Source organism: Notamacropus eugenii, chromosome 1 (genome assembly GCF_028372415.1).
Source record: "Notamacropus eugenii isolate mMacEug1 chromosome 1, mMacEug1.pri_v2, whole genome shotgun sequence".
NCBI lineage: Eukaryota > Metazoa > Chordata > Mammalia > Diprotodontia > Macropodidae > Notamacropus > Notamacropus eugenii.
The window spans coordinates 741,851,170-741,878,067 of NC_092872.1; the positions used below are offsets into that span (position 1 = coordinate 741,851,170).

General features: G+C 36.7%; 1 protein-coding gene across 3 annotated transcripts in view; it reads left to right on the forward strand.

Moving 5' to 3' along the window:
* Positions 1-26,604, forward strand: part of ADAM28 (ADAM metallopeptidase domain 28) — a 116,941-nt gene extending 90,337 nt beyond the window's left edge. The window contains exons 18-23 of one of the 3 annotated variants that reach the window (XM_072635878.1): positions 622-700; positions 17,461-17,566; positions 18,954-19,032; positions 22,189-22,254; positions 23,177-23,242; positions 25,301-26,604. In XM_072635878.1, the coding sequence (XP_072491979.1) occupies positions 622-700; positions 17,461-17,566; positions 18,954-19,032; positions 22,189-22,254; positions 23,177-23,242; positions 25,301-25,321 (417 nt within the window). In that variant the 3' untranslated portion in view covers positions 25,322-26,604. The remainder of the gene's footprint in view (positions 1-621; positions 701-17,460; positions 17,567-18,953; positions 19,033-22,188; positions 22,255-23,176; positions 23,243-25,300) is intronic. The other 2 variants (XM_072635936.1, XM_072636025.1) reach the window with 2 other exon arrangements.
* The last annotated feature ends 294 nt before the right edge of the window (positions 26,605-26,898 follow it).

Here is a 26,898-nt window from a genome sequence, read left to right on the forward strand (position 1 = left end):
CATGCTGCAGAGATGAATTCACCAGAATAGAGCACTGATCAGATAAGGGGTGGGGAAGAAGAAGCAAAGGCAACCACAAGGTTTTGAACATTGGAAACTGGGTGATTGGTGGTACCACAGATGCAGAGAAAAATCAGAATGAAGAAAACAAAGACATTCAGTGAGAAGGGCAATAAACTCGATAAATTTTGGCAGTTCTCGAGTGACTAGTATTAGTCTGGCTATTCACATTCCCGTTCTTTAGAGAGGTAACACGGCACAGTAGAAAAAACGCTGGATTTTGGAGTCAAAGGACTAGCATCTGGGTTCAGATGCTAGTTCTGGCACTTACTTCTTGCATGACCTAAATTCACACATTTTCCCCATATGTAAAATGAAGGGGTTGGACTAAATGATCTCTCAAGGTTCTTCTTCTGTCTAAATCTATGATCCTATGATCTAACACTCAGTTGATAGCAATCTCTCAGAAGCCAGCAGTAATGTGGGCCACCCATTGACTGCCAGGGAAGGTAATGGAATATTGTATAACTGGACAGCAGCCAACATTGGTTCTTTTTGTTAAAACCTCTAAGTGATAGAAACCATGGGATATGTTAATAAACCATATCGCTGCTCTTCTAGGTCTGTGATCATGAGCTTCAGTGTCAATGTGAAGAAGGATGGCTACCTCCCAACTGTGACAATTCCAGCACTGTTTTCCGTGGGTATTCTTGACTCTATTACTGTAGTTGTTAACCTGTGATGATTTGTGTCCATTCTGTATCTTCTTCTGGGCAATACATGCTTGGCTGGGTGTGCATGCCTGTCTTCAGGGAAAACACACTGATAAAGTAAAAATTTTATTGGTTGGCTTTTATAATAAATTAGCTCCAGAAATTATTATGATACATCTCATATATATATATATATATATATATATATATATATATATATATATATATATATATATATATATATATATATATATATATATATATATATATATATATATATATATATATATACACACACACACATACACGTGTGTGTGTGTGTATGTATATATTTAGGTTTACAATGAGTTTTACTCAGTATTTCTCTGAACCTCTGGTCTCTGACAATTTTGGGCAAAATGCAGTCAGCTCTATTCCATGTGAAGGGCAGCAAACAAGGGATGTGTACCACTTCTGACACCATTATTAATGTGACAGAGAAAAAAACTAGAAATACAACGTTGAAAAACAGTTTATTAAGATGTCTGTAAGAAGAAAGAGTCAGAAAAGGGACAGCCTATTCCACCTGAGTGTCCACAAGTTACACATTATATGGAATTCAAAGATACAAGGAAACAGTTGCTGACTGACAAATAAAGAGACAGTTTCTAGAAAAGACACATGAGTTGCTTGAGATCTGTGGTAGGGGAAAACTCCTCACATGCCTTGAATTAAGTTTCAGATCCGACTAGGTTTCTTTCTGGTTAGCATGACTTACGTCCTGAGACAAGCATTTAACAAATCTGGTCTCTAAGCAAGAGTTCTGATTCTTAGCCGTACAAGCCTAAGTTCAAACAATGAAATAAAGTTTTCCCATAATTTCCCCCTTTGGGGGCTTTAAATACAACTTTCTTGTACCACCAGAAGTGCGATTATAGAGGTCGATAGCATGAATATTAAAGTAACCAAGTCAGTAGAGACATCTTCCCCACTGCTCATTTCGTCAAGAGCTCTATAGAATTCCTTCAAGAAGTGATAGGGACAAGACTGGTGGCAACTTATAATTAGGGCTATCAAACTGGGTAAGCATCAAGGGCTATAAGTTAGGGACTTAGATTTGTACTGGGAAATAAGTGTTCTACATGATACAGACATTGAGAGAACACATATGGCCACAAGTGCGAAAAAATGTTTTAAAAAAAAGACATCACCATCCCATGATTCATTCAGTGTCATAAAAGTTGAAAAAAACTTAATAAGTCTCATAATCTGATGCATCTTCTTAGGAAACAAATGTAGTTAAACAGTCTCTACAGGCAAATTCATTCTAGTAACCAATTAAACTACATTTAATCAACTTATTTCATTTTGAGTCTTCGGTGTCCTACGTGGCTATCTGATACATGAAACGTTTCCTTTTATTGTAATGTATTATTTAGTTTCAGCATTCTTTTTCTTTTATTTTTTCTGTTGATCCAATCTCTCCCTCATCCATTGAGAAGGCAAGGAAATATGATATCCATTACATTTGTGAAGACATCAAAACAGTTTCCCATATTTTCCACATTGCAGAAAAAGGCAAGAAAAATTAAGAAAATGAAAAAAGCATGTTTCAGTCTGCACTCAGAATTCAGCAGTTCTCTCTTTGATGGTGAATAGCATTTGCCATCATAAGTCCTTTGGCATTGTGTTAGGTTAGGCGTGGAGAATCTGTGGCCTCTAGGCCGCATGAGATCTTGTAGGTCCTTAGGTGTGGCCTTTAGACTAAGGTCAAGTTTTGCAGAACAAATCCTTTTATTAAGGGGATTTGTTCTATGAAGTTTGAATTCTGTCAAAGGGCTACACTCAAGGACCTAGAGGGCCACTTGTGGCTTCAAGGCTGTAAGTTCCCTACCCATTTTTAGGTCATTGTCTTCATCAGAGCAGTCAAGTCTTTCACAGTTGATCATCATTACAATATTACTGTTAAGGTATACAATGTTCTTCTGGTATTGGTAACTTCATATAGGTCTTCTCATGTTTTTTCTAAAATCATACCATTTAACATTTCTTATAGGAAAATAGTGCTCCTTCATAATCGATATACCATAATTTTTCCAGTCATTCCACAATTGATGGGCATCTCATTAATTTTTAATTCTTTGCTACCACAAAAAAGAGCTGCTAGAAATAGTTTTGCACATACAGCTCCTTTTTTTTCTTTGATCTTTTTGGGATACAGACATAGTAGTGGTATTGCTGGGTCAAAGGGTATACACAGTTTGATAGCCCTTTAGATATAGTTCTAAATTCTTTTGCAGGATGGCTGGACCAGTTCACAGCTCCATCAACACTGCATCAGTGTCCTGATTATTTGACAACACCTCTAGCATTTCTCACTTTTCTTTTCTGTCATGCTAATAAATCTGATAGGTATGAGATTTTACATCAGATTTATTTTAATGTGCACTTTTTTTTACCATAAATTGGGTAGTGATTTTAATTTTTTTCTAAATTTGGCATAGTTTCCTACATATATAAGAAATGAGACATTTATCAGAGAAACTTGCTGTCTCTCCCCCTCTTGCCAGTTTTCTGTTTCCCCCCCAATTTGGCTCTATTGATCTTGTTTGCGCAAAAAACTTTTTTTTAATTTCATGTAATCAATATTATTCATTTTACTTCCCATGATCTTCTCTGTCTGTTGCTTGGCCATAAATACTTTCCTTTTCCATAGATCTGACAGACAAATTGTTCAATACTCTTCTAATTTGCTTTTGCTATCACCCTTTATATCAAAATCATGTACCCATTTTGATCTTATCTTGGTGCACATTGTGAGATGATGGTCTATGCCTAAGTTTCTGCCAAAATGTTTTTCAGGTTTCTCAACATTTTTTAATAATGAATTCTTGCCCCTAAAGTTTAGATATCTGGATTTATCAATGCTAATTTACTATGGCATATTGTGTACGTAATCTATTCCACTGATGAACCACTCTATTTCTTAGCCAACACTAGATTGTTCGATGATTAATGATTTGTAATGTTGTTTGAAATCTAGAACTGCTAGGCCTTCTTCCTTCTTTTAATAGTCTTGATCTTTTTTATGAGATGAATTTTATTATTTTCCTAGCTCTAAAAGATAGTTCTTTGATAGTTTATTTGCTAGGCACTAAATAAGTTAATGAATTTAGGTAGAATTGTCATTTTTGTTATACTGCTCAGTGTACCCGTGAGCATTTAACATTTCTCTATTTGTTCAGATCTGACTTCATTTGACTGAAGTGTTTTGTAATTATTTTCATATGGTTCCTGGGTTTGTCTAGTCAAGTAGACTCCCAAGTATTTTATATTATCTACAAATAAATAGAATTCGTCTTCTATCTCTTTCTACTGGATTTTGTTGGTGATGTATAGGAACGCTAATGATTTCTGAGGAATTTTTAATGCCATGAAACTTTGCCAAAGTTAATGATTTCTCTAGCTTTTTAGTAAATTTTCTAGGGTTCTTTAAGTATATTATCATATTGTTTGGAAAAAGAGGAATGTTTTTGTTTGCTTGTTGCCTATTCCCATTCCTTCAATTTTTTCACCTTTTCTTATTGCTACAGCTAGCTATATAGCTAGTATAGTCTAGGAGGGGGGATAATGAACACCTTTGTGTTGCCCCTGATCTTACTGCAAAGGCTTCTATTTTATCTGCAATTCAAGTGATGCTTTCTTTTGATTCCAAATAGATATTACTTATCATTTTAAGATTTATCCCCATTTATCCCCTTGTCAAATAGACGTAAGAATAAATTCTAATGTTTAAAATACTAGAAAATGCCTTTTTATAGGAATGAGTGTTGTATTTTGTTAAAAATTGCTTTTTTCTGCATCAATCATATGATTTTTATTGTTTTTGTTATCGATATCATTAGTAATGTTTCTCGTTAGTATTTTATTTAAAATTTTTATTATTATGAAGGTAGATAAATTTGCATATAATTTTCTTTCTCTTTTTTTCATTTCCCTATTTTAGATACCAAGACCACATTTATGTCACAGTAGAAATTTTATAGCACTCTTTCTTTCCTTGTTTTTTTCGATTAGTATTAGAATTGATTATTTTTAAATATGTGGTATAATTTAATTATAAATCTGTCTTGTTCTGGAATTTTGTGGAAGTTCATTTATGGCTTTTAAAATGACTTTATCTAAAATAGGGCTAGATAGTCTATTTCTTCTTCTGTTTATCTGGACATTTTGGGTAGAATTTCCTTTTCAGAGAGGAAATAGTGCATTAGGGAAACCAAGTCAAGAGTATCTTAGCATCACATTTCCAAATTGTCCTCTCAACCTTCCCACACCTAGGCATCCACCTGGAACAGTTTTCAGACTATACTCCCTTTGAGCACCACATTGTATTTATCTCAAATGGTAGATTGTTGGCTTAATGACAATTTGGATAATTACGTCTGAAATCAAAATTCAAAACCATATCAAATTATAGTTCTAAGAGATTTTTCCTCAAATCACTGATCACAATTTAGATAATATGTGTGTGTGTGCGTGTGTGTGTGTGTAGAGAGACAGAGACAGAGACAGAGACAGTGACAGAGAGAGAGAAAGAGAGAGACAGTCATATCTGAAAATATTGCATATTAATCCTAAAGTCAAAGTAAAAGATTTAAATCTTGGATATGTCAATGTTAAGTTGGTTTACACATGTAACTTCAATAAAATTCCAGGTGCACGTTCATAATTTTGATAAGTAATGAACAAATAATCTATGAAATAAAGCTCACTCTATAAAATAAGCCCCTTTAACTATGAGGGATTCTAATTTGGGATTATGCCTTTAAAAAATATCGCAACAGCCTGCATTTGAAGAAGAGTTAATTTTCCAATGATTAATCATATAACCCCCTAGGTATCAATTTTCATATTAAAAACATTTCTCACATATAATGATTTTTCCAAAAATCACATTATAAAGAAAAAATTAGAAGCCTAGGGAAAACATAAATATCACCTTGAATTTTTAAAACATAAGACAAAACCTTTTGTCAGTCAAAGAACATCAATTCTATTAAATGTGTGTTGAATGATCTTACATAGTAAACCACTTCATTCATCTATCAATTTGTCATTCATATTAATTGCATTTAAAACACCAGCATAAAATAATCATGTATATGTTTAATTCTTATTCATGTCCTATCACCTTAGTGGCAAATGTCAACTCTATTTTACATTGAGGTTTGATCTACCTATAGAGGGTCAAACATCACAATTATTCTAATAGGAAAACACATCTCATTTTAAATGAGACCTCATCATAATTTAGCATTAGAACAAACTCAATAAATTATGGATTGAAAATAATAAAATATCTCATTCAAAATCTCATTTTTCCCATTAGCTACCATTAGCTATTAGCACGTCAAATTACGGAGTAGATTGCTTCCAATTTTTTGTAGTTATTCAGTTACATCAATCATGTTTAACTCTTCATAACCCCATTTAGAGTTCTCTTGGGTAGACTATTGAAGTGGTTTGTCATTTCCTTCTCTGGCTCATTTTTCTACAGCTCATTTTACAGATGAGGAAACTGGAGCAAGCAGAGTTAAGCAAATTGCCTAGAGTCATATAGCTAGTAAGCATCTGAGACCAGATTGAAAATAGAAAGATGAATCTTTCTGATTCCATACGTGGCATTTCATTCTAAAACTCTATGATGATAGTCTCACATTTCCCTTTTTCCTTAAAATATTTCATCATTTATAAAAATCTTCAAACCAAATTTGGAAATTTTCAGCAAAGATAGTGCATTTCAATTACAAATAGTTTTTAATTAGTTTATAGTTCCACACATTACTACAAACCATGAAAAAGTTTTCCTTTCTTTGCTTGTCTGACTGTATGCTTAAAAGCTATATTAGGGGAAAACTCCTCACATTCCTTACATCAGTCTTTGGATCTGACTGAGCTTTTGGTCAGCATAGTTTAGGTCCTGAGTTAAGGGTTAAACATGTCTATCTCTAGCTATATGTCTGGTTTCTTGGTCATGTTGGACTGAGTTAATCAGTGAAATACATTTTCCCCATGCAAGTTTCCTGAATTTTTGTGCTAGTGCTGAGAAAAAGGACACACATGCTCAGATAAAAAGGAAAGCAGTTCTCTTCAAGGTACTAGGAATCTGTGTTATCTCTTAGGGCTACAATTCTTACAAGTCTATGCAGTTGTACCGTGAAGGTGATTATGAATTCTTCATGAACAATAGGGAGGAAAGGAAGAGAAGAAGTTTCCAGGAAAAGTGTGTTGTCTAGACAACACCACGGTCCTTTGGACATACCTCCTAGTTCTTGGTCCTCCCCATTCACAACATAGGTGGATTTAATCCTCTTGGATAGGTTCCTCTATTTCCCATTCTAAAACCAAGTAGTCCAATGATCTTAGGAAGGAGATGTGTTCTCAGTATATGTTATTTTAGAAGAGTTGGTGCTGACATTTAATATGAAGAAATAGTTTCATTAAGTAGGACATAGGTGGATTTCCATGGTACCTGATGCAAGTCAACAAATATTTATTAAGCAATTATTATATGCCAATTATTATGCAAGGTGCTAGAACACAAGCAAAAAAAAAAAACACACACACTCCCTTTTCTCAAGTAGCTTGTATTCTAATGAGAGAGACAACAGTCAAAGAATTATGCAGATTTAAGAAATACTTAGAGTGGGGAAATGGTAATCTGAGAAATGAAGCTGGAAGACCAGGAAGGGTCTCCTGCAGAAGGTGAGATTTGAGTTGAGACTTGAAGAATGATGGGAAGTCAGAAAAGAGATTTTAGTTCATCGTTATCGCTATGTGTTATATATTTTCAGCTCCAAAGTGTTCACTATGTACTTTGTGCTTGCTTGGAGGGGCACTTGTGATTGTATTTTAAAGACACAAAGAAAATACATTCTTAGTGGTTTTTGTAAGGGACACTGTCCTTTGCCAGGAATCTATCATTCTTAGTTTTCAAATGTTGTTTCAGAAACACTAATCATATTCTTGGGCACAATCTCCTTAGCCAGTTGTTCACTTTCATTTGTTTTTTTTTTCAGTATTTTCAGTCATAGCCAACTCCTCATGAGCCTATTTGGGGTTTTCTTGGCAGGATTCCAGAATGGTTTGCTATTTCCTTCTTTAGCTCATTTTACAAATGAGGAAACTGAGGAAAACAGGGTTAAATGACTTGGCCAGGTTCAACTAGTTAATAAGTGTCTGAGGTCACATTTGAACTCATGTCTTCCTGAATCCAGGCCTGGAATTCTATTCACTGAATTACCAAGCTGCTTTTTTACTTCATCAGTAAGTTTTTTCTATTTGGCATCCCTTGCTTTCTATAGACTCAGTAAAAATAACACTTGTACTCACTGATTCTCTAGTTTATTTCCCAAAACGTCTTGGCAATGCTTTCTAGGTCCCTTCTGCAACTATTATTTGTATTTTATTAATAATAATGATAACAAATGATAGGTATATTGTATATTAGGGTGAAGCACTCTATGTTATTTCATTTGATCCATGTAAAAAGCCTATAAAGTAGGTATTATTTTCCCCATTTTACAGATGAGGACAAAAATGTTAGAGAAAAGAAGTTACTTAGATTAACTGAGACTCTTAAAGGTTCTAAGACCCAGGGCAAGTCACTTAACATTCTCAGACCTTGTTTTCTCAAGTGTAAAATGGGGAGATTGGACTTAACATTTTCTATGGTCTTTTTAGATTCTAGATCCATGATCATTTGTATTTTGCAATCCTTCCATCACTGTTAACAGACTTCTATGTCTATTTGTCTTTCCTTTCCCTCATTAACCTTGCCTTCATCCTTCCCTTCTTCCTTCTCTCCCTCCTTCCTTCTCTTCTCCTTTCCTTCCTTCCTTCTTTCCTTTCATCCTTCTTTATTTTTTTATGAAAAAAAGTTTATTGAATTGGAGAATCCCTTTTATAGGGACATTCGAAGATCCTAGCTGTCTTTTTTTTTCGCCTTTCTTTTTTTTACAGGGGGTTCTACACATATGTTCTTATTAAGCACTTTTTCTTTTCTTCTTTTTAAATTTTCTTTATTTATTTTTAGTTTTCAACATTTATTTCCGCAAGATTTTGAGTTCCAAATTTTTGCCCCATCTCTTCCCTGACCACACCCAGAGACATCATGCATTCTGATTACCCTTTACCCCAATCTGCCAGCCCTTCTATCATCCCTCCACACCTCACTCACTCCTTTCTCCCCTACTTTCCTGTAGTGTAAGATAGATTTTCGTACCAAATTGAGTGTGAATGTTGTTCCTTAAGCCAATTGTGATGAAAGTAAGCTTCACTTTTACCCTCTCAATGTCCCTCTTTTCCCCTCCTTTAAAAGGTTTTTTCTTGCCTTTTTTATGAGAGATGATATTCCCCATTCAATTTATCCCTTTCTCCTCCCAATATATTTCTCTCTCACTCCTTAATTTATTTTTTTAGATTTCATCCCTTCTTATTCAACTCACCCTGTGCCCTTGGTCTATATGTATATAATCCCTCCAACTACCCAAATTCTGAGAAAAGGTTTAAGAGTTACAAATATTATCTTTTCAAGTAAGAATGTAAACAGTTCAACTTTAGTAAGTTCCTTATGATTTCTGTTTCCATTTACCTTTTCATGCTTTTCTTGATTCTTGTGTTTGAAAGTCAAATTTTCTATTCAGCTCTGGTCTTTGCATCAAGAATACTAGAAAGTCATCTATTTCATTGAATTACCATTTTTTCCCCTGAAGTATTACACTCAGTTTTGCTAGGTATGTGATTCTTGGTTTTAATCCTAGTTCCTTCGACTTCTGGAACATCATATTCCAAGCCCTTCAATCCCTTAATGTAGAAGCTGTTACATCTTGTGTTATCCTGATTGTATTTCCACAATACTTGAATTGTTTCCTTCTGACTGCTTGCAATATTTTCTCCTTGATCTGGGAACTCTGGACTTTGGCAACAATATTCCTAGGAGATGTTCTTTTTGGATCTCTTTCAGGAGATTCAGTCCCCCCAAGGCCTGCTCAGGTCCTGTCTGTGCAGGTGCGGTTCCGGCTGGACTGCACTCTGCCCCCACTGTGGCATGATACACTCTTCCCAGTGACCTTCCAGGCTGTCTTGGGCTAGAGATTTGCTTCACTCCATCATTCCGTGGGTTCTGCAGCTCCAAAATTTGTTTAGAGCCATTTTTTACAAATATTTGACTGGACTTGGGGGCAGTGCTCTAGAAAGTGCATGCTATTTCTTTACCATCTTGACTTCTCCCTATAAACACATTTTCACGTTAGTGATGTTACATAGAAAGATTAAAATGAATGGGAGAAATCATGAGACAAACCAAAACATAACAAAACACAAGACAAAATAGTCTGCTTCATTCTGTACTCCAATTTCATAGTTCTTTCTCTGGATGTGGATGGCTTTTTGCCTCAAGAGTCCTTTGGGAATGTTTTGGGACCTTGATTTGCTGTGAATGGCTTAACCTATCAGAAACAGTCCTTGCACACTGGCTGTTACTGTGTACATTCTCCTGGTTCTGCTCATTTCTCTCAGCATCAGTTCATACAAATCCTTCCAGGCCTCTCTGAAGTCCTCCTGTTCATCATTTCTTATAGCACAATAGTATTCCAGTACATTCATATGCTACAACTTGTTCAGCCATTCACCAATTGATGGACATCCTCTAGATTTCCAGTTCCTGGCCACCACAAAGAGAGTTGCTATAAATATTTTGTACATGTGGAACCTTTTCCCATTTTTATGATCTCTTTGAGATATAGATATCATATCGATATTATTGGGCTAAAGGGTATGCACATTTTTGTAGCCCTTTGGGCATAGTTCCAATTTGCTCTCCAGAATGTTTGTATCAGCCCACAGCCACACCAGCAACGAATTAGTGTTCCAGTTCTCCCACATCTTCTCCAATATTTAGCATCTTCCTCTTTTGTCATGTTAGTCAATCTGATAAGTGTGATGTGATACCTCAAAGTAGTTTTCATTTGCATTTCTTTAATCAGTAGTGATTTAAAGTGTTTTTTTCATATAACTATAGATAGCATTAATTTCTTCCTCTTTAAACTGTTCATATCATTTGACCATTTATCAATTGGGGGATGACTTGTATTCTTTTAAATTTGACTCAGTTCTCTATATGTTTTAGAAATGAGGCCTTTATCACTGACATTAGTTGTAAAATATCTTTCCCAGTTTTCTTTTTCCCTCCTAATCTTGGTTGCGCTAGGTTTGTTTGTGAAAAAAAATTTTAATTTACAGTAATCAAAATTATCCAATTTGCACTTCATAATGTTCTCTATCTCTTGTTTAATGATAAATTTCTCCATTCTCCCTAAATCTAACAAATACATTATATCTTGCTTCCCCAATTTGTTTATAGTATCAGACTTCATACCAAGATCATGTATCCATTTGGATTTTATTCTTGTATATGGTGTCAGGCATTGGTCTATGCCCAGTTTCTGCCACTCTATTATACAGTTTTCCCAGCAGGTTTTGTCAAACAGTGAGTTTTTATCTCAGAAGCTGGAGTGCTTGGGTTTATTAAAGAGTAGACTGCTATATTCATTGACTACTTTGTTTTGAGTACCTAACCTATTTCACTGATCTACCCTTTTATTTCTTAGTCATTACCAAGTGGTTTTGATGATTTCTACTTTATAATAAAGTTTGAGATCTGGTATGGCTAGGCTACCTTCTTAGCATTTCTTTTCATTAATTCTCCTGATATTCTGGACCTTTTGTTTTTCCAGATGAATTTTGATATTAATTTTTCTAGCTCTAGAAATAATTTTCTGTTAGTTGGGTTGGTACGGCACTGAATAAATAAATTAATTTAAGCTGAATTATCATTTTTACTACATTAGCTTGGACTACCCATTAGCAACTGATGTTTTTCCATTTACTTAGATCTGACTTTATTTGTGTGAAAAGTGTTTTGAAATTGTGTTTATAGAATCAAATTTGTTTTGACAGGTAGACTCCCAAATATTTTATAGTGTCTACTACAACTTTAAATGGGATTTCTCTTTCTATCTTTTGATGTTGAGCTTTTTAAAATAATATAGAGAAATGCAGATGATTTAATGTGGGTTTATTTTGTAACCTGTAATTTTGCCAAAGTTGTTTATTATTTCAAAAAAGTTTTTTTTTACTTGATTCTCTAGGATTCTCTACATATATCATCGTATCATTTGCAAAGAGTGATAACTTAGTTTTTTCTTTGCTTATTCTAATTCTTTCAATTTCTTTTTCTTCTGTTATTGCTATAGCAATAGAGCCCATTTATTCCTATACTCTCCAATGTTTTCAATTCAATAGGAATGGGTGTCGTATTTTGTCAAAAAGCATTTTCTGCATCTGTTGAGATAATCACATGGTTTCTATTAGTTTTGTTGTTGATATTATCAATAATGCTGATAGTTTTCCTGATTTTGAACCAGTCCAGAGTTCCTGGTATAAATTCTGCCTGATAATAATGTATTGTTCTTGAGAAAATTGCTGTAATCTTTTTGCTAATATCTTTTTTTAAAATTTTTGCATCTATATTCAATAGGAAAATTGGTCTATAACTTTCTTTCTCTGTTTTTGATCTTTCTGGTTTAGGTATTAGAACCATATTTGAATCATAAAAAGAATTTGGTAGGACTCCTTCTTAGCAAATTTTCCCAAATGGTCTATATAGTATTGGAATTAACTGTTCTTTAAATGTTTGATAGAATTCACTTGTAAATCCATCTGGATATGGATGGCCTATTCAATTTCTTTTTCTGAGATGGGATTATTAAAGTATTTAAATTCCTCTTCTGTTAATCTGGGCAATTTATATATATTTTATATATTCATCCATTTCACTTATATTGTCAAATTTATGGGCATACAGTTGGGTCCTTCATTCTTTCTTTCCCTCCTTCCTCCCTCTCTCCTTTTTTCCTTCCTTTCTTCCTTCTTTCCTTTCATTTTTTTCTTTCTTCCTTCTTTTCTTTCCTTGGTATAGGAACTTATGGTGAGGAAACTTCCTTCTAAAATGAAAGTTGGCAAATGATGTCTTTGAAGTTGGAACTTTATTATCATTCAGCCTTGCCTTTGGCTGTGGTCCTTTAAAGAAAAAATCATTCTTTGCCTCATATCTGCATATTCTATACACTGGATACCCAGTGCATCTTCTAGACTTAACTTCTTGTAATCCAATATAATTTTAATAAAAGTATTCTTAAATAAATCAAGTGAAATACATAAGCAAAATGATAACGTTATTTTCTGGCATTTTCAAAGCACTTTATAGGTGTATGTGTATATACACACACACACACGCACATACATACATACATACATACATTGACCACTGAAGATAGACAGTGGAGCAGGAAACTGGGACTTTGCCAAGTAAATACTCCACTGAAAGTAGCATCACTTCCCTATTCATCTCTAGTCTCTAAGGTCCCAGTTCTGGTTTGAAGGACTTCATGTAATATTCCCTTCATTGAAGTGGTTGGCTTTACTTCGTAAACACCATCAAGTAGAAGTCTTTCAAGGTCTGCTGCACTTGGCAGCTAACTAAAAAGAGGAACAGTACATTCTTAAACAAACTAACTCTTAAAATAAAAATACATTGTCTTCTAAATCGAAAACTCCTTCACATGCAAGGTTAGCCTGATAAATATTTAACAACTAAGCCTCAAAAATATGTATGGAAAAAATAATATATGACAAGCAAGATGCTAGGCAAGGTTATTAACATTTTGAAACGTGACTTTTTTAATTCTACTCTATCAACAAAATAAGTAAACAAGTCTCAATTAATACTGTTTACCAACTTCTAAGATGTAAATAGTGACATTGAAAATATAACAATTAACTCATAAGCTAGTTTGAGTTGGCAATATCAGACTTTTGTATGTGTAATAACAGCATGAAAATATACATCCTATTTAAAATCATATCAATCCATGACAGTAGGAGTACTAGGAATTCAAAGTTTCACAGTCAAATCATTCTAGTTCAACTTGCAAATGGGGCGATTACAGTTACCCTTTCCCCGCCCCCCCCAAGTCTACTGCTGGAAAATTTAGCCTAAAAAGTCTTAACCATTTCTTTGATTCTTCAGGGAAGGGCCAGCTCTGCAATCAATCAACAAGTATTTATTAAACTGGGCCTGGAGTCAGGAAGATTCATTTTCCTGAGTTCAAATCTGGCCACAGATATTTGCCAGCTCTATGACCCTGGGCAAGCTACTTTATCCTGTTTGCATAAATTTCCTCTTCTATATAATGAACTGGAGAAGGAAATAGCAAATCTTTTAAATATTTTTGCCAAGAAAAACCCAAGTGTTACCATAAAGAGTTGGATAAGACTAAAAAATGACTGAGCAAATGTCCTACGTTCTTCACACAGTATCTTGCATATAGTAGGTGCTTAATAATTGTTAGTTGCTAACTTCACTAATCTTCAGAGATAGTGTCCTTAATAGCCAAGTGCATTTTGGATATCTTTTCCTGTTACCAGTAGAAAAGAAAACAAGTAAACAGGCTAAAAAAATAATCAAATAGCTACACACAAACACACAAACACTTCTCTTACATTTTATATATGCCTAGGACAGTCACCAATATTGGCAGTGGTACAAGGTGTGTTGTGTCTCTTTCTACTAATATCCTGACCTCTGTCTTCCAATTTTCCCTAGATTCTCTCTTGTCCTTCACATTCTTGTATTCTGGAGAGTTCCTTCTGAGCTTCCAGAGGGTCGTTTGTGGGAGCTCTACCTTTCCTGAGCTGGCCTGTTCTCTTGTGATCAAAGTGCCTCAAAGTGCCACACAGTGATGGACCAGCATTTCCCCCGGTAAAAGTTCAGAGTTGTAAGCTCCCAGCAGTTAAATAATCTTAGTAATCTCCCTGTAGTCACTCCTGGTTTCCAAGCTCAGCAATATAGGAGTCCTATGTTGATGATCTTTCATACCATTTTCTGTTTTTTTGAGTTGCCTTGTGGTTAGTAAACAAGCAAGAACTTTAAATTTCTCCTGCCTTCTCCCATGGGTACTTCTAGATGGCTCAGATGCCCCCTGTAGTAAATTCATGAATGTTATGGTCTAGCCTGACAGTAGTGAACTCAGTCATATGATCAAAGGATCACAGTTTTAGATCCTAAAGGGACCCAACCCAAAAGTCTTCTGTTCCAACAGACATTTTACAGATGAGGAAACTGAGGCACAGGGAGTTCATAAAATCATAGACTCATAAATTTAGAGCTGGACAGGACCTCAGAGGCCATCCAACTTAACCTTCTAATTTCATAGAAAAGGAAAATGATCTCTAGGGTAGTAAAGTGATTTGTCAAAGGTTACACAGATAATAATCACTTCCCTGTCCTTCTAACATGTTGCAACAAAAGGAAGGTAGCATGCTACCATGGAAGAGTAATCCCTTATGGAGTGAAAGGATTGGAGTTCAGATGCTGGCCCTGACAATTACTGCCTGTGTAAACTTGATCTGGTTAGCTAACCGTCCTTAGCTCTCTGTTTCCACCTCTGGGAAATGAGGAAGTTGGACTACAACACAACCTCATAATCTTTTTTTGTGTGCATGCCATGAACACCCCTCCCCCTTAGAAGTATGATGAATGATGAGCCTAGCACCTAGGCCTTGATGTGACCACACCACCTCCTTACTTCCCTAGCCAATATAGACCCTTCCGTAGGTACATGATCCAACATTCAGTATGTTCTTACTCTAAACAAAGCACACTACTTGGTATTAAAGGTGTAAGGATGAAAATCTTCTAGTAAGGAGTGAGAAAAAAGGAAGAAAACAAGCATTTACTAAGCACTTACTATGGGTCAGGCACTGTATGCTTTCTCTGAATTCTGGGGTCTTTGAATCTCATATATTCGCTTGGTAACTCATGTGTTTCTCATGTCAAGGTCTAGGAGTCTCTACACTTTTTTCTCTTTTTCTGAGGTTGGGAGGTGGGGAGAACATCTCAGTTATATTGCTTTGTTGAGCCTGATGCCCAACCCTCTGTCTGGCTTCCCCAACTTAGGTCACATGGTGATTAATCAGTTCTGCTCAGTTCATCTTTGTCACTTCTTCTTCTGTGTCTCCATGACCAAGATGACTGTTTTCTATCAGGGATGAGAGCCTGTGGGCTTTGTTCCTTGTTTTAACCCATTTCGGTTTGTAATTCGATCTAATTCAATAAACATTTTTTTCAGCCCCAACATAATGAAGGGCAAGTCCAATGCCAGATACCAGCTCTTATCCTCAGGGCCCTGGCATTCTAAATATATACTTTTATAATACTCTAAAATTTGCCAAGTACTTTCCTTAGGACCATCAGTCAATAATCTTCTTATGAGTTGAGCACTTTGCTAACCTTTGGGCATGTAAAGAAAACAAAAACAGGAGAAGAGAGACATTTGCTTTTGTTTTGGAATCCCTGGATATATGCCTAGCATGGAGAAGGTGATCAATGAATGTTCTTTCGAAATTAATTTGTATAATTGGTTTCTACGTTCTAATAGCGAACATCCCAATATACACAAAAGGGCCTGCTCTTTGTCCTCCTACTCATCATCATCCTCCTTGTCCTTCTTCTTCTGTTCATCCTCTTTCCTCCTTCAGGGAATTACAATTTATTGATCCTACGAATTGCTAGCATGAAAACTCTCCCCGTGCAGAACTGATGACCCCTCTGTAACATAATCTTAGAAGGTCACTTTGGGGACACTGAGAGGTAAAGGGTTGTAAAATAGTATGTGCTGGATGAAAAACTTGTATTCAGTTATTTCTAATTCCAGAAAAAAGACTGTATCTTCTATGTACCCTGTTAGTCAGTGTATACATTATTCTCCTCATTTTACAGATAAAAAAAAGAAATTTTAAGAAGGGGATGTATCCATATATAGATAGAGTGATTTAAAAAATATTGAGACTCCAGTTCAAGCATTTTTTCCAGGGAACTGGACTTCTTTCCTAGAGAAGGGCATCTATAGAAACATCTATAAAAATATTTGATCAATTAAGGGTAGAATATAAAAGAGGGGGAAGCAAAGAGAATATCATACTAGAGACAGACAATAGCCACAAATAGACTCACCTTTTTGAATGATGCAGGGCCAGTGGTGGCAATAAAAACAAATCCGAATTTGGATTCAGTTCTAGATGTTTCACCCTGGAAAGGGCACTTTTTCACCCTTATCATGAGATTTCCTATTTACAAAATGAGATTAAATGACCTTCAGAGACACTTCTTGGTTTAAATTCATACCCCTATGTCCCCCAAAGGATACTTGTAGGGATGATTAAATACCTTCCTAAAAAACTTGGGCATTTTTTGTTGCATTTCAGCTGTGCCCTGAATTTCTGTAGTGTTTGCTCTCAGTAGAGAATTTTCCATCATGTTCTCAGTATCTCAGATTCATGCACTGCATTCTCAGTGTTGTCAATTTTCCCATTGTGTCCTCAAGAATGTAGGTTTCTCCATTGTAATCTGAAAGTCATACGTTTCTTCATTCTGTGTTCGAAATTGTAGATTTTTCTATTGTATCATCAAGGTTATAGATTTCATTATTTTCTGTACACTGTAGATTTCCCTCTCATGTTTTTTTTCAATGTTGTAGATTTATCCAGTGTGTTCTTAATGTTATAAATCTGTTAATTTTGTCCTCAACATTATGGATTTCTCCATCATATTTTCTCAAGTCTCTCCCTTATATTCTTAACATTACAGAATTTTCCATTGTGACGGGTATACTGGTTGCACTCTCCATGATAATTATCATTGCTGTAGTTGTTGTCCGATATCAGAGCACAGCTAAGAGGAGAAAAGTTATGAGGTAAGCCTTCTTCTCGTATGCTGGAGATCCACCCCCCGCCCCTGCAGTTTTGTGATGCTCCCAAATGTGATCTAAATTGAGAGCAGTCCCAAAATTCTCCAAGCAAAATTAATATTAGTTCATTTTTAATAACAAAATAAATGTACCCAAAAGTACTTTGGGTATTGGAGGAGAAAGAGAATGTCACAAAATCATACCATAGTAGCAAGTTAAATTCCAAAAGACTGAATTATCATGTATAGAGTCAGGAGGAAAATAATATTACCAAAAGAGCTGGTAAGGTCGATACAGCATTTTATGATTTACCAGGCTTTTCTCAGTTATTATTTTACTCAATTCTTAAAGCGCTCCTTCAAGGGATCAGTCCTGGTACTATAATCCCAATTTTATAGAAATTGAATCACAGAGAAACTAAGTGGTTTAAAATTTTTAAATGACAAATAAGGAGCAGAGAATTATAAAAATAATAAAATACTTTATATTGTCCTTATATTTTTCCTTATCTTCTCCCAATGGCACTGAGAGATGGACAGGACTGGTGTTATTATCACCATTTTATAGATAAGAAAAGTAAAGCAAAAACTTATTAATTGACTTCCCCAGAATCACACACTGAAGAATGGAATTCAGGTCTTCTTTGATGAAGAAAAACCCAACCCACTCAGACGCTTCTTACTTAGCGTTCTTGTTGATGTATTTTTCCATTTCCCTCGTTTAGTCATCTCTGGACACCAGAATGACAGAATACAGAGAGTATTTTTCAAATATGTATTGGGTACTGGAAAGAGGTAGTGTGGAGAGAGCTGGCTTAGCACTCAGTAAGACCTGGATCCAAGTTCCATCTCTTAGACTCCTGGCTCCGATTCTATGCTTGTCATTTAATTACTCAGGATTCTAAGCAACTAAGATTTTGCATTATAGAAAAGGTACCAATCTGCATTGATAGAAGATCCCTCAGGCATCAGTTCCCTGCATTAATAGTAGGTTTGTAAAATACTTTATGATTATTATTTCCTTTCATCTTCACAACTCTGAGAGATAGGTGCTGTTATTAATCTTATTTTGCCAATAAGGAAATTGGGTCAGATTGTGGTTAAATGACTTGATGAGAGTCGCACAGCTAGTGGTGAGGATTAATTTGAACTCAGGTCGTTCTAACTCCAGGTCTGTCACTCTACACACTGCATCATCTAACTGTCTATGTCAGTGAAATGTCTATCAATGAAATCACAAGCCCAGTTCTTAATTCCTAATACTAGGCATTTTGCCAAGTGCTGGAAATATACAGATAGAAAGAAAAGCTCATCCTGGTTCCCAGGACCTTATATTCTATCATGCACAATACAATGGCTGACATAGGTTTAATAAAGACCACTTTTAACCATAGCCAGTCCTCAACCTCCAAACCAAGACAATGGAGACCGATGAAGAGACAACGGGATGTGAAAAATACTCATTCTCATGAGGTAAGGCTTCTTTTGTACTATCATTCCTTTATGCTTCCTGAATTTTCTCCACTTCATACTTCCTTAAGCCTGCCCCTTCATTGCTTGGATGTTTTTGATCCAAATCATGAATCAGTTAAAAGCAATGATCAAATTACTCTGTGTTAAGCATACAAACATATGTGGTTAGGTTGTTGTCCTTCTTCTTTCAAGAGGGCCAAAATGACTTCACCATTGTAAAGTGAAATTTCAGTGTGTCAAACTGTGGCTGATCAGACCAATACAAACTCAGAATGCTCTACCACAGGTTGGGCACAGATAATCCATGTGAATATTTGGGGTGGATATCCCAAATTTGCCCATCCTTTGCTTACTTTGTGCTGTCTCAATTCTGCATTGCTCAAACAGCACAGCACCTTTTCTTATGTGGGCATGCCATGCAGAGTGGTCCTGTGCCAATGTCTCCCATGCTGCACAGTCAAATCTAAAATTCTTGAGAGAGACCATGAGAGTGTCCTTTTATCATTTCTTCTGGTCACCATGTGATCGCCTGCCCCAGTGTGGCTTACCCATCAGAGTTGTGCTCTGTGAAGCATAGTTTGAATACTTAGCAGTTCAGCTTGAACAAGAACTTCAGTGTCTGGTACCTTATCCTGCCAGACGATCCTCAGAATCTTTCTAAGACAGGTCAAATGGAAACAATTCAGTTTTCTGACTTGGTGCTGGTAGAATATCCATGCTTCACAAGCACACAACAATGAGATCAGCACAATGGCTCTGTAGATCTTCAATTTGGTAGTCAGTCTAATATCTCTTCTCTCCCAAACTTTTCTTTGGAGCCCCCCAAACACTGAGCTAGCTCTGGCAACGAATGCATCAATCTCATTGTCAATGTGTACATCCCTGGAAAGTACACTACCAAGGTAAGTGAATTTATCCACAGCATTCAGAACTTCTCCATTTGTTGTAACTGATGGTTCCACATATGGATGGTGTAGTAGTGGCTGATGGAGCACCTGTGTTTTTTTTTTTTGGTGTTAATTATTAGGCCAAAATTAGCACAGGCAATAGAGAATTGATCCATACTTTGTGGCATCTCAGCTTCAGAGGCTGCGTTGAGTGCACAATCATCTGCAAACAGAAAATTATGCACCAGCACTCCCTCCACTTTTGTCTTGGCTTGTAGACTTTTCAAGTTGAAGAACTTACCATCAGTACAGTAGTTGACCTTGATGCTGTGTTCATCCTCCTTGAAAGCATTTGTCAACATGGCTGAAAACATCATGTTAAAAAGCATGGGAGTAAGCACACAGCCCTATTTCACTCCCTTGGTGACTGGGAAGGCATGAGAGCTTTGTCTGTTATCCAGAACCTGAGAAAACATGCCATCATGAAATTGACATAAAATATTGATGAACTTCTCCAGGTAGCCAAATTTTGACCTAATTTTCCATAAGCCCTCACGACTAACAGTCAGGCCTTGGTCAGATCTACAAACATTGTGTATAGACCTCTGTTCTGCTCTTGGCATTTCTCCTGGAGTTGTCAGGCAGCAAACACCATATCAACTGTTCCTCAGCCCTTTCTGAAGTCACACTGGCTCTCAGTTGTATGACCATCTTCCAGGTGAGGGATCAGCCTATTAAGAAGGACTCTTTCAAGAATTTTGCCAGCAATGACTAAGAGAGAGATCCCCCTGTGATTGTCGCAGGACAACCTATTCCCTTTACCCTTATAGAGATGGACAATGGAGGCATCCTTGAACTCCTAGGGGATAACCTCCTCTTTCCATATAACCTGGAAAATTTCAGTCAGCTTTTGTAGAAGCAGTTGTCCCTTTACCTAGTAAATCTCAACTGGAATAGAATCAGCACTAGGTGCTTTGCCACATGAAAGGAGCCTAATGGCCCTCAAAACCTTTTCTTCAGTTGGAAGTTCAGCTAAGGAGGGACTGACTTCAGCCTAAGGTAAACAATCAATGGCCTCAGCATTGATTGATGATGGTCTGTTGAGAACACTATGGAAGTGTTCAGGCCATCTCTCTAGAAACAAGTCCTTATTACTAACCAATGTGGCTCCATCAGCACTGAGTATTTCTGATGCACCATAGGTTTTTGGTTCATAAATAGCTTGCAGGGAATCATAAAAACACTTTGGATTGTTACTATCAGCAGAAAAATAAATTTCATCTGCCTTCTTACTGAGCCAGGAATCCTTCATCTCTCCAAGCTTTGCTTGTACTTTGCTTTTGATGGAATAAATGCTGCCTTCTTATAGGTGGATGAGTTATCCTGCTGGTAAATCCTGTGGATACATATGTATAATTTATATGTATATATATATATATATATATGAATGTATATGTGTATATATGTATTTATATAAGGAGGATGGTAAAAAAGGAAAATTGAAAGCTGAACTACAGGACAGATACAACCTGCTAAAGGGCTAGAAAAAGAGAGGAGAGATCAAATCTTTTGAGTTGGGTAGTCAATAGCTTCCTGAGGGAGGTGATATTTGCCATTATCTTTAAAGATGAAGATTGTTACTGGTTAAAGCTTGGTGAGGAAATATTCTCAGAAGAAAGAAAAGAATAGTCAAAGACACACAGACAGGAAAACATAGATGAAAGGATACACATAGTTGTCTATATTTATTTCAGCTAAGATGTAGGACTTATGAAGAGGAGAGATAGGAGGAGTGAATTGGAACAAGGCTGTGGTTGGCAGTGAAAGAAAGAAAGAAAGAAAGAAAGAAAGAAAGAAAGAAAGAAAGAAAGAAAGAAAGAAAGAAAGAAAGAAAGAAAGAAAGAAAGAAAGAAAGAAAGAAAGAAAGGAAGGAAGAAAGAAAGCAAGAAAAAGAAAGAAAGAGAAAGAGAGAATGAAGAGAGAATGAGAGGGGAGAGAGAGAGAGAGAGAGAGAGAGAGAGAGAGAGAAGAGAGAGAGAGAGAGAAGTGTATCTTCAAAGGAGAGATTGTTTCAATGTTTGTGTTTGTAAACTAAGCTCCTAACACACAGAAGGCACTTTAATTAATATGAATTATAGGTTTATCTCAGAGCCTTTTTGGTCCCAGAGCTTTCAGGCTTTTCAGGTTTTGCTTCTGAAGCACCATATGCATCTGGTGCTATGTTACTTTTGTTTCCCTTTTTTGACAAACCGATTTTTTTAAAATTTAGATGGGTCCAATGAGTCCACCTGTGTCTGCACCTGCAGTGGAAAGTAATAAACCACCTCTTTCTCTTGTAAGTGTAACAAAAGCCCTCCTTCCCTTTTCCTCTCCTCTCAACTTTCTTTCCTTATAATTTCCCTAATATCATTTTTTGGCCTATGTATGTACCTGTTGTCTCACTCATTAGACTGTAAGCTCTTTGGCCATTTCCAAAGCTGTAGGTCTCATCCTTCATCTTGAGTCCATTGCTTCCTTGTCAGGAAATAGGCAGGCTTAAGTCTTAAACTTTCCATCAAAGTGTGGATATTCATGAAAGCAATGAAACCTTGAGGTCTGGAGCTTTTCAAAGGACAGACTCATATTTGAAGCCATCCGCCTTTGAGGACGAAACTATTTGGAAAATTCATGTTCCTCACTCAGTATGTCCAGGTATATAGTCACATCCTTCAACGAATCCTTTCCGTTCCCTTCCCTTCCATTCCTTTTCCTTGCCAAAACCTTAAACCTACTGCACTCTGAAGCTCGTACATTGGACACTAGGCACCTGCCTAATGTTTCTCTTCTGGACCCCCTTGGCTTCAGAGTGATTATCAGTATTAGCTGTTGCTGTTTCTCTCCCAGTCTGATGTCTTTATTTTTCTTTGCTTCATTAAAGGGGCCATCTTAATCGTTTACCCTTAAACAGGCCTATTCAATGAACGGGCATTACCTCACCCTGTCAGTACCTGAATAGACCTTGGCCTAAAGGGACCAAGGTCTCCCAGTGCAACCTGGGTCACCTCCAGTCATCCTGGTGAATATCTGGTCACTGGATTCAGATGGCTCCAGAGGAGAAGTGAGGCTGGTGACCTTGCACAGTCCTCCCTCACTCAAAACAAAGTTAAATCCAAGTCATGTCATCATTTCTCTGATGGCATGGTATTCTTTGGCAATGAAGGACAACCACAGCAACAACAGCACATCCTTCAACTAATAAACTCTTCTTTTATCTCCAGCTAATTACGAAGCCAACTCTTCCACTTCCTCTTATTCCTACAATGAGGTCCTCATTTTTCCACTCAGTAAGTAACTGACCAAGTGATTCTGAATGATTCATGTTCTCTTTTGAGGACCATATAAGAAGTGTATTCCCAGCTTCGAACAAAGGCACTCTTTCCCCCTCCACATGGTCTTTCCACATTGTGTTATGTATCATATTTACCCATGTACATGTGCTATGTATGCCCTGGCATACAGAGAAGAACCATAGAATCACAAATTTTGAGAGCTGAAAGGAGCTTCAGTGACCCCCTAGTCTAACACATAGACCAAAGGAATCCCAATGATAATATACCTGAAAAGTGATTGTCTGACCTCTGATTAAAGATCTCTGAGAGGAAGAAGCTACCATCTCTCACAAACTATTTCACTTTTGGACAGTTCTAGTCAAAAAGGTAGCTAGTTGGCTTAGTGCTGGGTGTGAAGTCAGGAATCAGGAAGACCTGAGTTCAAATCCAGTCTCAGGCACTTACTAGCTATATGACCCTGGGCAAGTCACTTGACTCTGCTTACCTTATTCTACTGAAGAAGCAAATAGCAAACTCCAGTACCTTCACCGAGAAAACCCTGTGAACAGTGTTGGCATGTGTGGTCCACAGGGTCATGACAAGTTAGACTCGAGTGAACAACAGAAGTCATTATGACCTTCTTTCCCCTGACATCAAGTGTAAACTTAGCCCATTTATAATTTCTACCTACTGCTCCTGGTTCTGCCTCTGGGGACAAATAGGACAAAGGGAATCCCTCTTCTACAAGCTGTTGCTGCTGTTTTGTTGGCTATTTTCAGTCATGTGACCCCATTTGGGGTTTTCTTGGCAAAGATACTGGAGCAATTTGCCATTTCCTTCTCCAAGATCCCATTTTTTAACAGATGAGGAAACTGAGGCCTGGTGATTAGTTAACATGCCCAAGGAGCAGCACTGGTCGTAGGCATGCAGAAGAGAAAGGTTTGAACCTAGGCCAATATTCTCTCTACTCACTTGAGACAGTAACTGTACTGAGAAGAGATCTAGATTTAAACTGACTACCTCTATGGTTCTTCTCCTGTCTTACTTTCACAGCCTAGAAAATTAAGAGATTGAACTAGATTATGTCTCAGAGGCTTTCCATCTCTAATTCACATGCTTTTTTAAAAAACTGCTTTTTTCTTCTCTGTTGGATTCAGTTCTTCCCATCTTCTGACAACTTTGAATGACCCCAACTGTAACAAAGATCACCCCAGTTTTATATGAGGCCCAGAGCACACATCTGTATTGTCACATTTACAGTCTAAGAGGGCTGTAGCAAAATTTATATCTTAAAGACAGCAATGGGTTTACATTTCACACTCTTGGATATAAACCATTTAAGTTTCCCAGGAGCAATCAATGAGGAAGTGGTGGCATTTCCCTTTCCTGTTTTCAAGCACCAACCCTGGCTGCATCCCAGATAACAGAAGCCTGGGTGAACTCTCCCCATGACATTGTACTTCTAGAGGCTAAGCAGGGAGGTAGAATGTGAGAGTCGGAGGAGGAAAGACCTGGCCTTTTTCTCTAGTAATACGCTCTAATAACTGTGTTCAATATACATATTGACCTTTCAACTTTTTGAGGCACTTTACGTACACTCTTCTTTGAATCTTTCAACTTGTACTGTTAAGTACTCACAGCAGTAATACCATGCCCATTTTACAGATGGCAAAACATAAGCTCAAAGAGATGGAGTCTTTTAAAACGTATTATTCAGGGTCACAAAGTTAAGTGCATGTCAGAAATGGGATTTGAATCATATTTTCTTGACACAAAGTCTAGCCTGCTGTCCACTTTGCCAAGATATCTTCCTCTGTCTGTCTTTCCAATATTCCCTACTATTGGACTCTAGCCTTACATCTCTATCCCACCCCTCATGAACTTTATTGATAATGTGAATCTTGTCTCTTTCCTCATGAATGAGTCTTTACCAAATGTAGTGTGCAAAGTGATTCAGTGAAACTGACTACCATTATTCTTATGAGCATCTCAAATTCATTCATTTCTAGTTAAAACATCCACATGATGGTTATTTCTTGGGAATTGATCCATGCCAAATGTTTATCTTTTTAGGGCACACATCCCCAAGTTTGAAGCATCTACACAAGGATGAATGAACAATCCAGAAATCCACCAGATAGGACAGGAATCTGGACAGAAGAAAATTCCTCCATTAATTTTTGAGGACCACGGTTCTGGTAGATCTTAGTAGATTAAAACTTCAGTCTCAAAGAGAAATATGCCCTCATGGAACAATGGTGAGACTGTCTTAGCGCTCCACAATGCCATCTTTTGGTGAAGAAGCTCGGGCAAAATAGAAGAACCTGGCGTAGAGTGGACTGCTGATTTAAGGAACTGGTTGGCTCCCTGGCTCACCAGAGAAGGGGATGGGTAAAAGTTCAAAGCTTTAATGCAGAATTAGGGATGGAGTGCGAACCTGTGTTTTCATTGGTATAGTGAATTCCTAGGTGAGTAAAATCCCTCCATGAATACAGGCTAGCATCTTCTCTGCAATTTAAAATCTTAAAGAGTTTCCTAGAACACAGAAGTAATGTGACTTACCCAGGGTCACACATCTAGGATGTGCCAGAAGTGGAAATTGAATCCAGATTTTCTTGTTTCAAAGACAGATCTCTCCCCACTATACTACACTGAATTTAAATACAAAATGAAACCAAACCAAACCATAAAATATCCCCATTTTCCTTAATGGTGACTTTTGCACATCACTCCCTAACTTGGGTTGAGTGCCATGGGGTCCTACCCATTTGTTATCTGGTGACAATGTTTCAGACCTGATGATGTTACCAAAAATGTTAGATATTTTCTTTTCCAGGAGCAAATGAGGGGGAAGCCCTTTTATTCTGGCTCTCTCTTTTTGGAGTAGAGTAAACTGAGGCACAGAGCATTTAATGGATTTATACCTCCGATTGCCACCTTAAAGAATCTCTGACTTCCTCCAAAGCTTACCTCAGGTGCTATGTCCTACGTGAGGCTTTCCCCCATTTCTCATTGGCCCTTTCTCTCTCTTGAAGTTACTTTGTACGTATTTTATATTTACTCTTACCGATGTGATTTCCCTAGCATAGAGTGTGAACCCCCTGAGGGTAGGAAGAGTTTCTTTTTTGACTTTGTATTTTCAGCACCTAGTACAATGCCTGTTTCATAATACGCACTTAATAAATGTTTACTGAATTGATCCCAATGAATTCACTTGTCCAAGCTGACCTTTGTGAGTGATGAGGTGAATCAAATTCAAACCTGTGTCTTCTGATTCAAAATCCAGTCTTCTTTGCATTAATCCATATTGTCTCTCAATCCTTATGTACACTCAAGAATGTCAAGTCAACATTTCATTAAATCAGCTATCCTTTCAATTAATGTGAATTAGTGAGATTTTTACATTATAATTCTAATTTCAGACTGACACTACTCATAATAATTACATTTTTATATGGAGTAATGGGTATGAAAGGTTACAGGAGAGCAAAATGTTAATGTCCCAAATAGTCAACTCTATTCTGCCTTGTGTTAAAATTGTTTTCAAAATATTCACCTCTGTTATCTTACTGAATGACAGCTTTTCAATATACCAATGAGTCTCTTTTTTTCTACATCTGGCTTTATTATAGTTACCTATAATGGGTGAGGAGGAAGGAGGGATCCTGCTT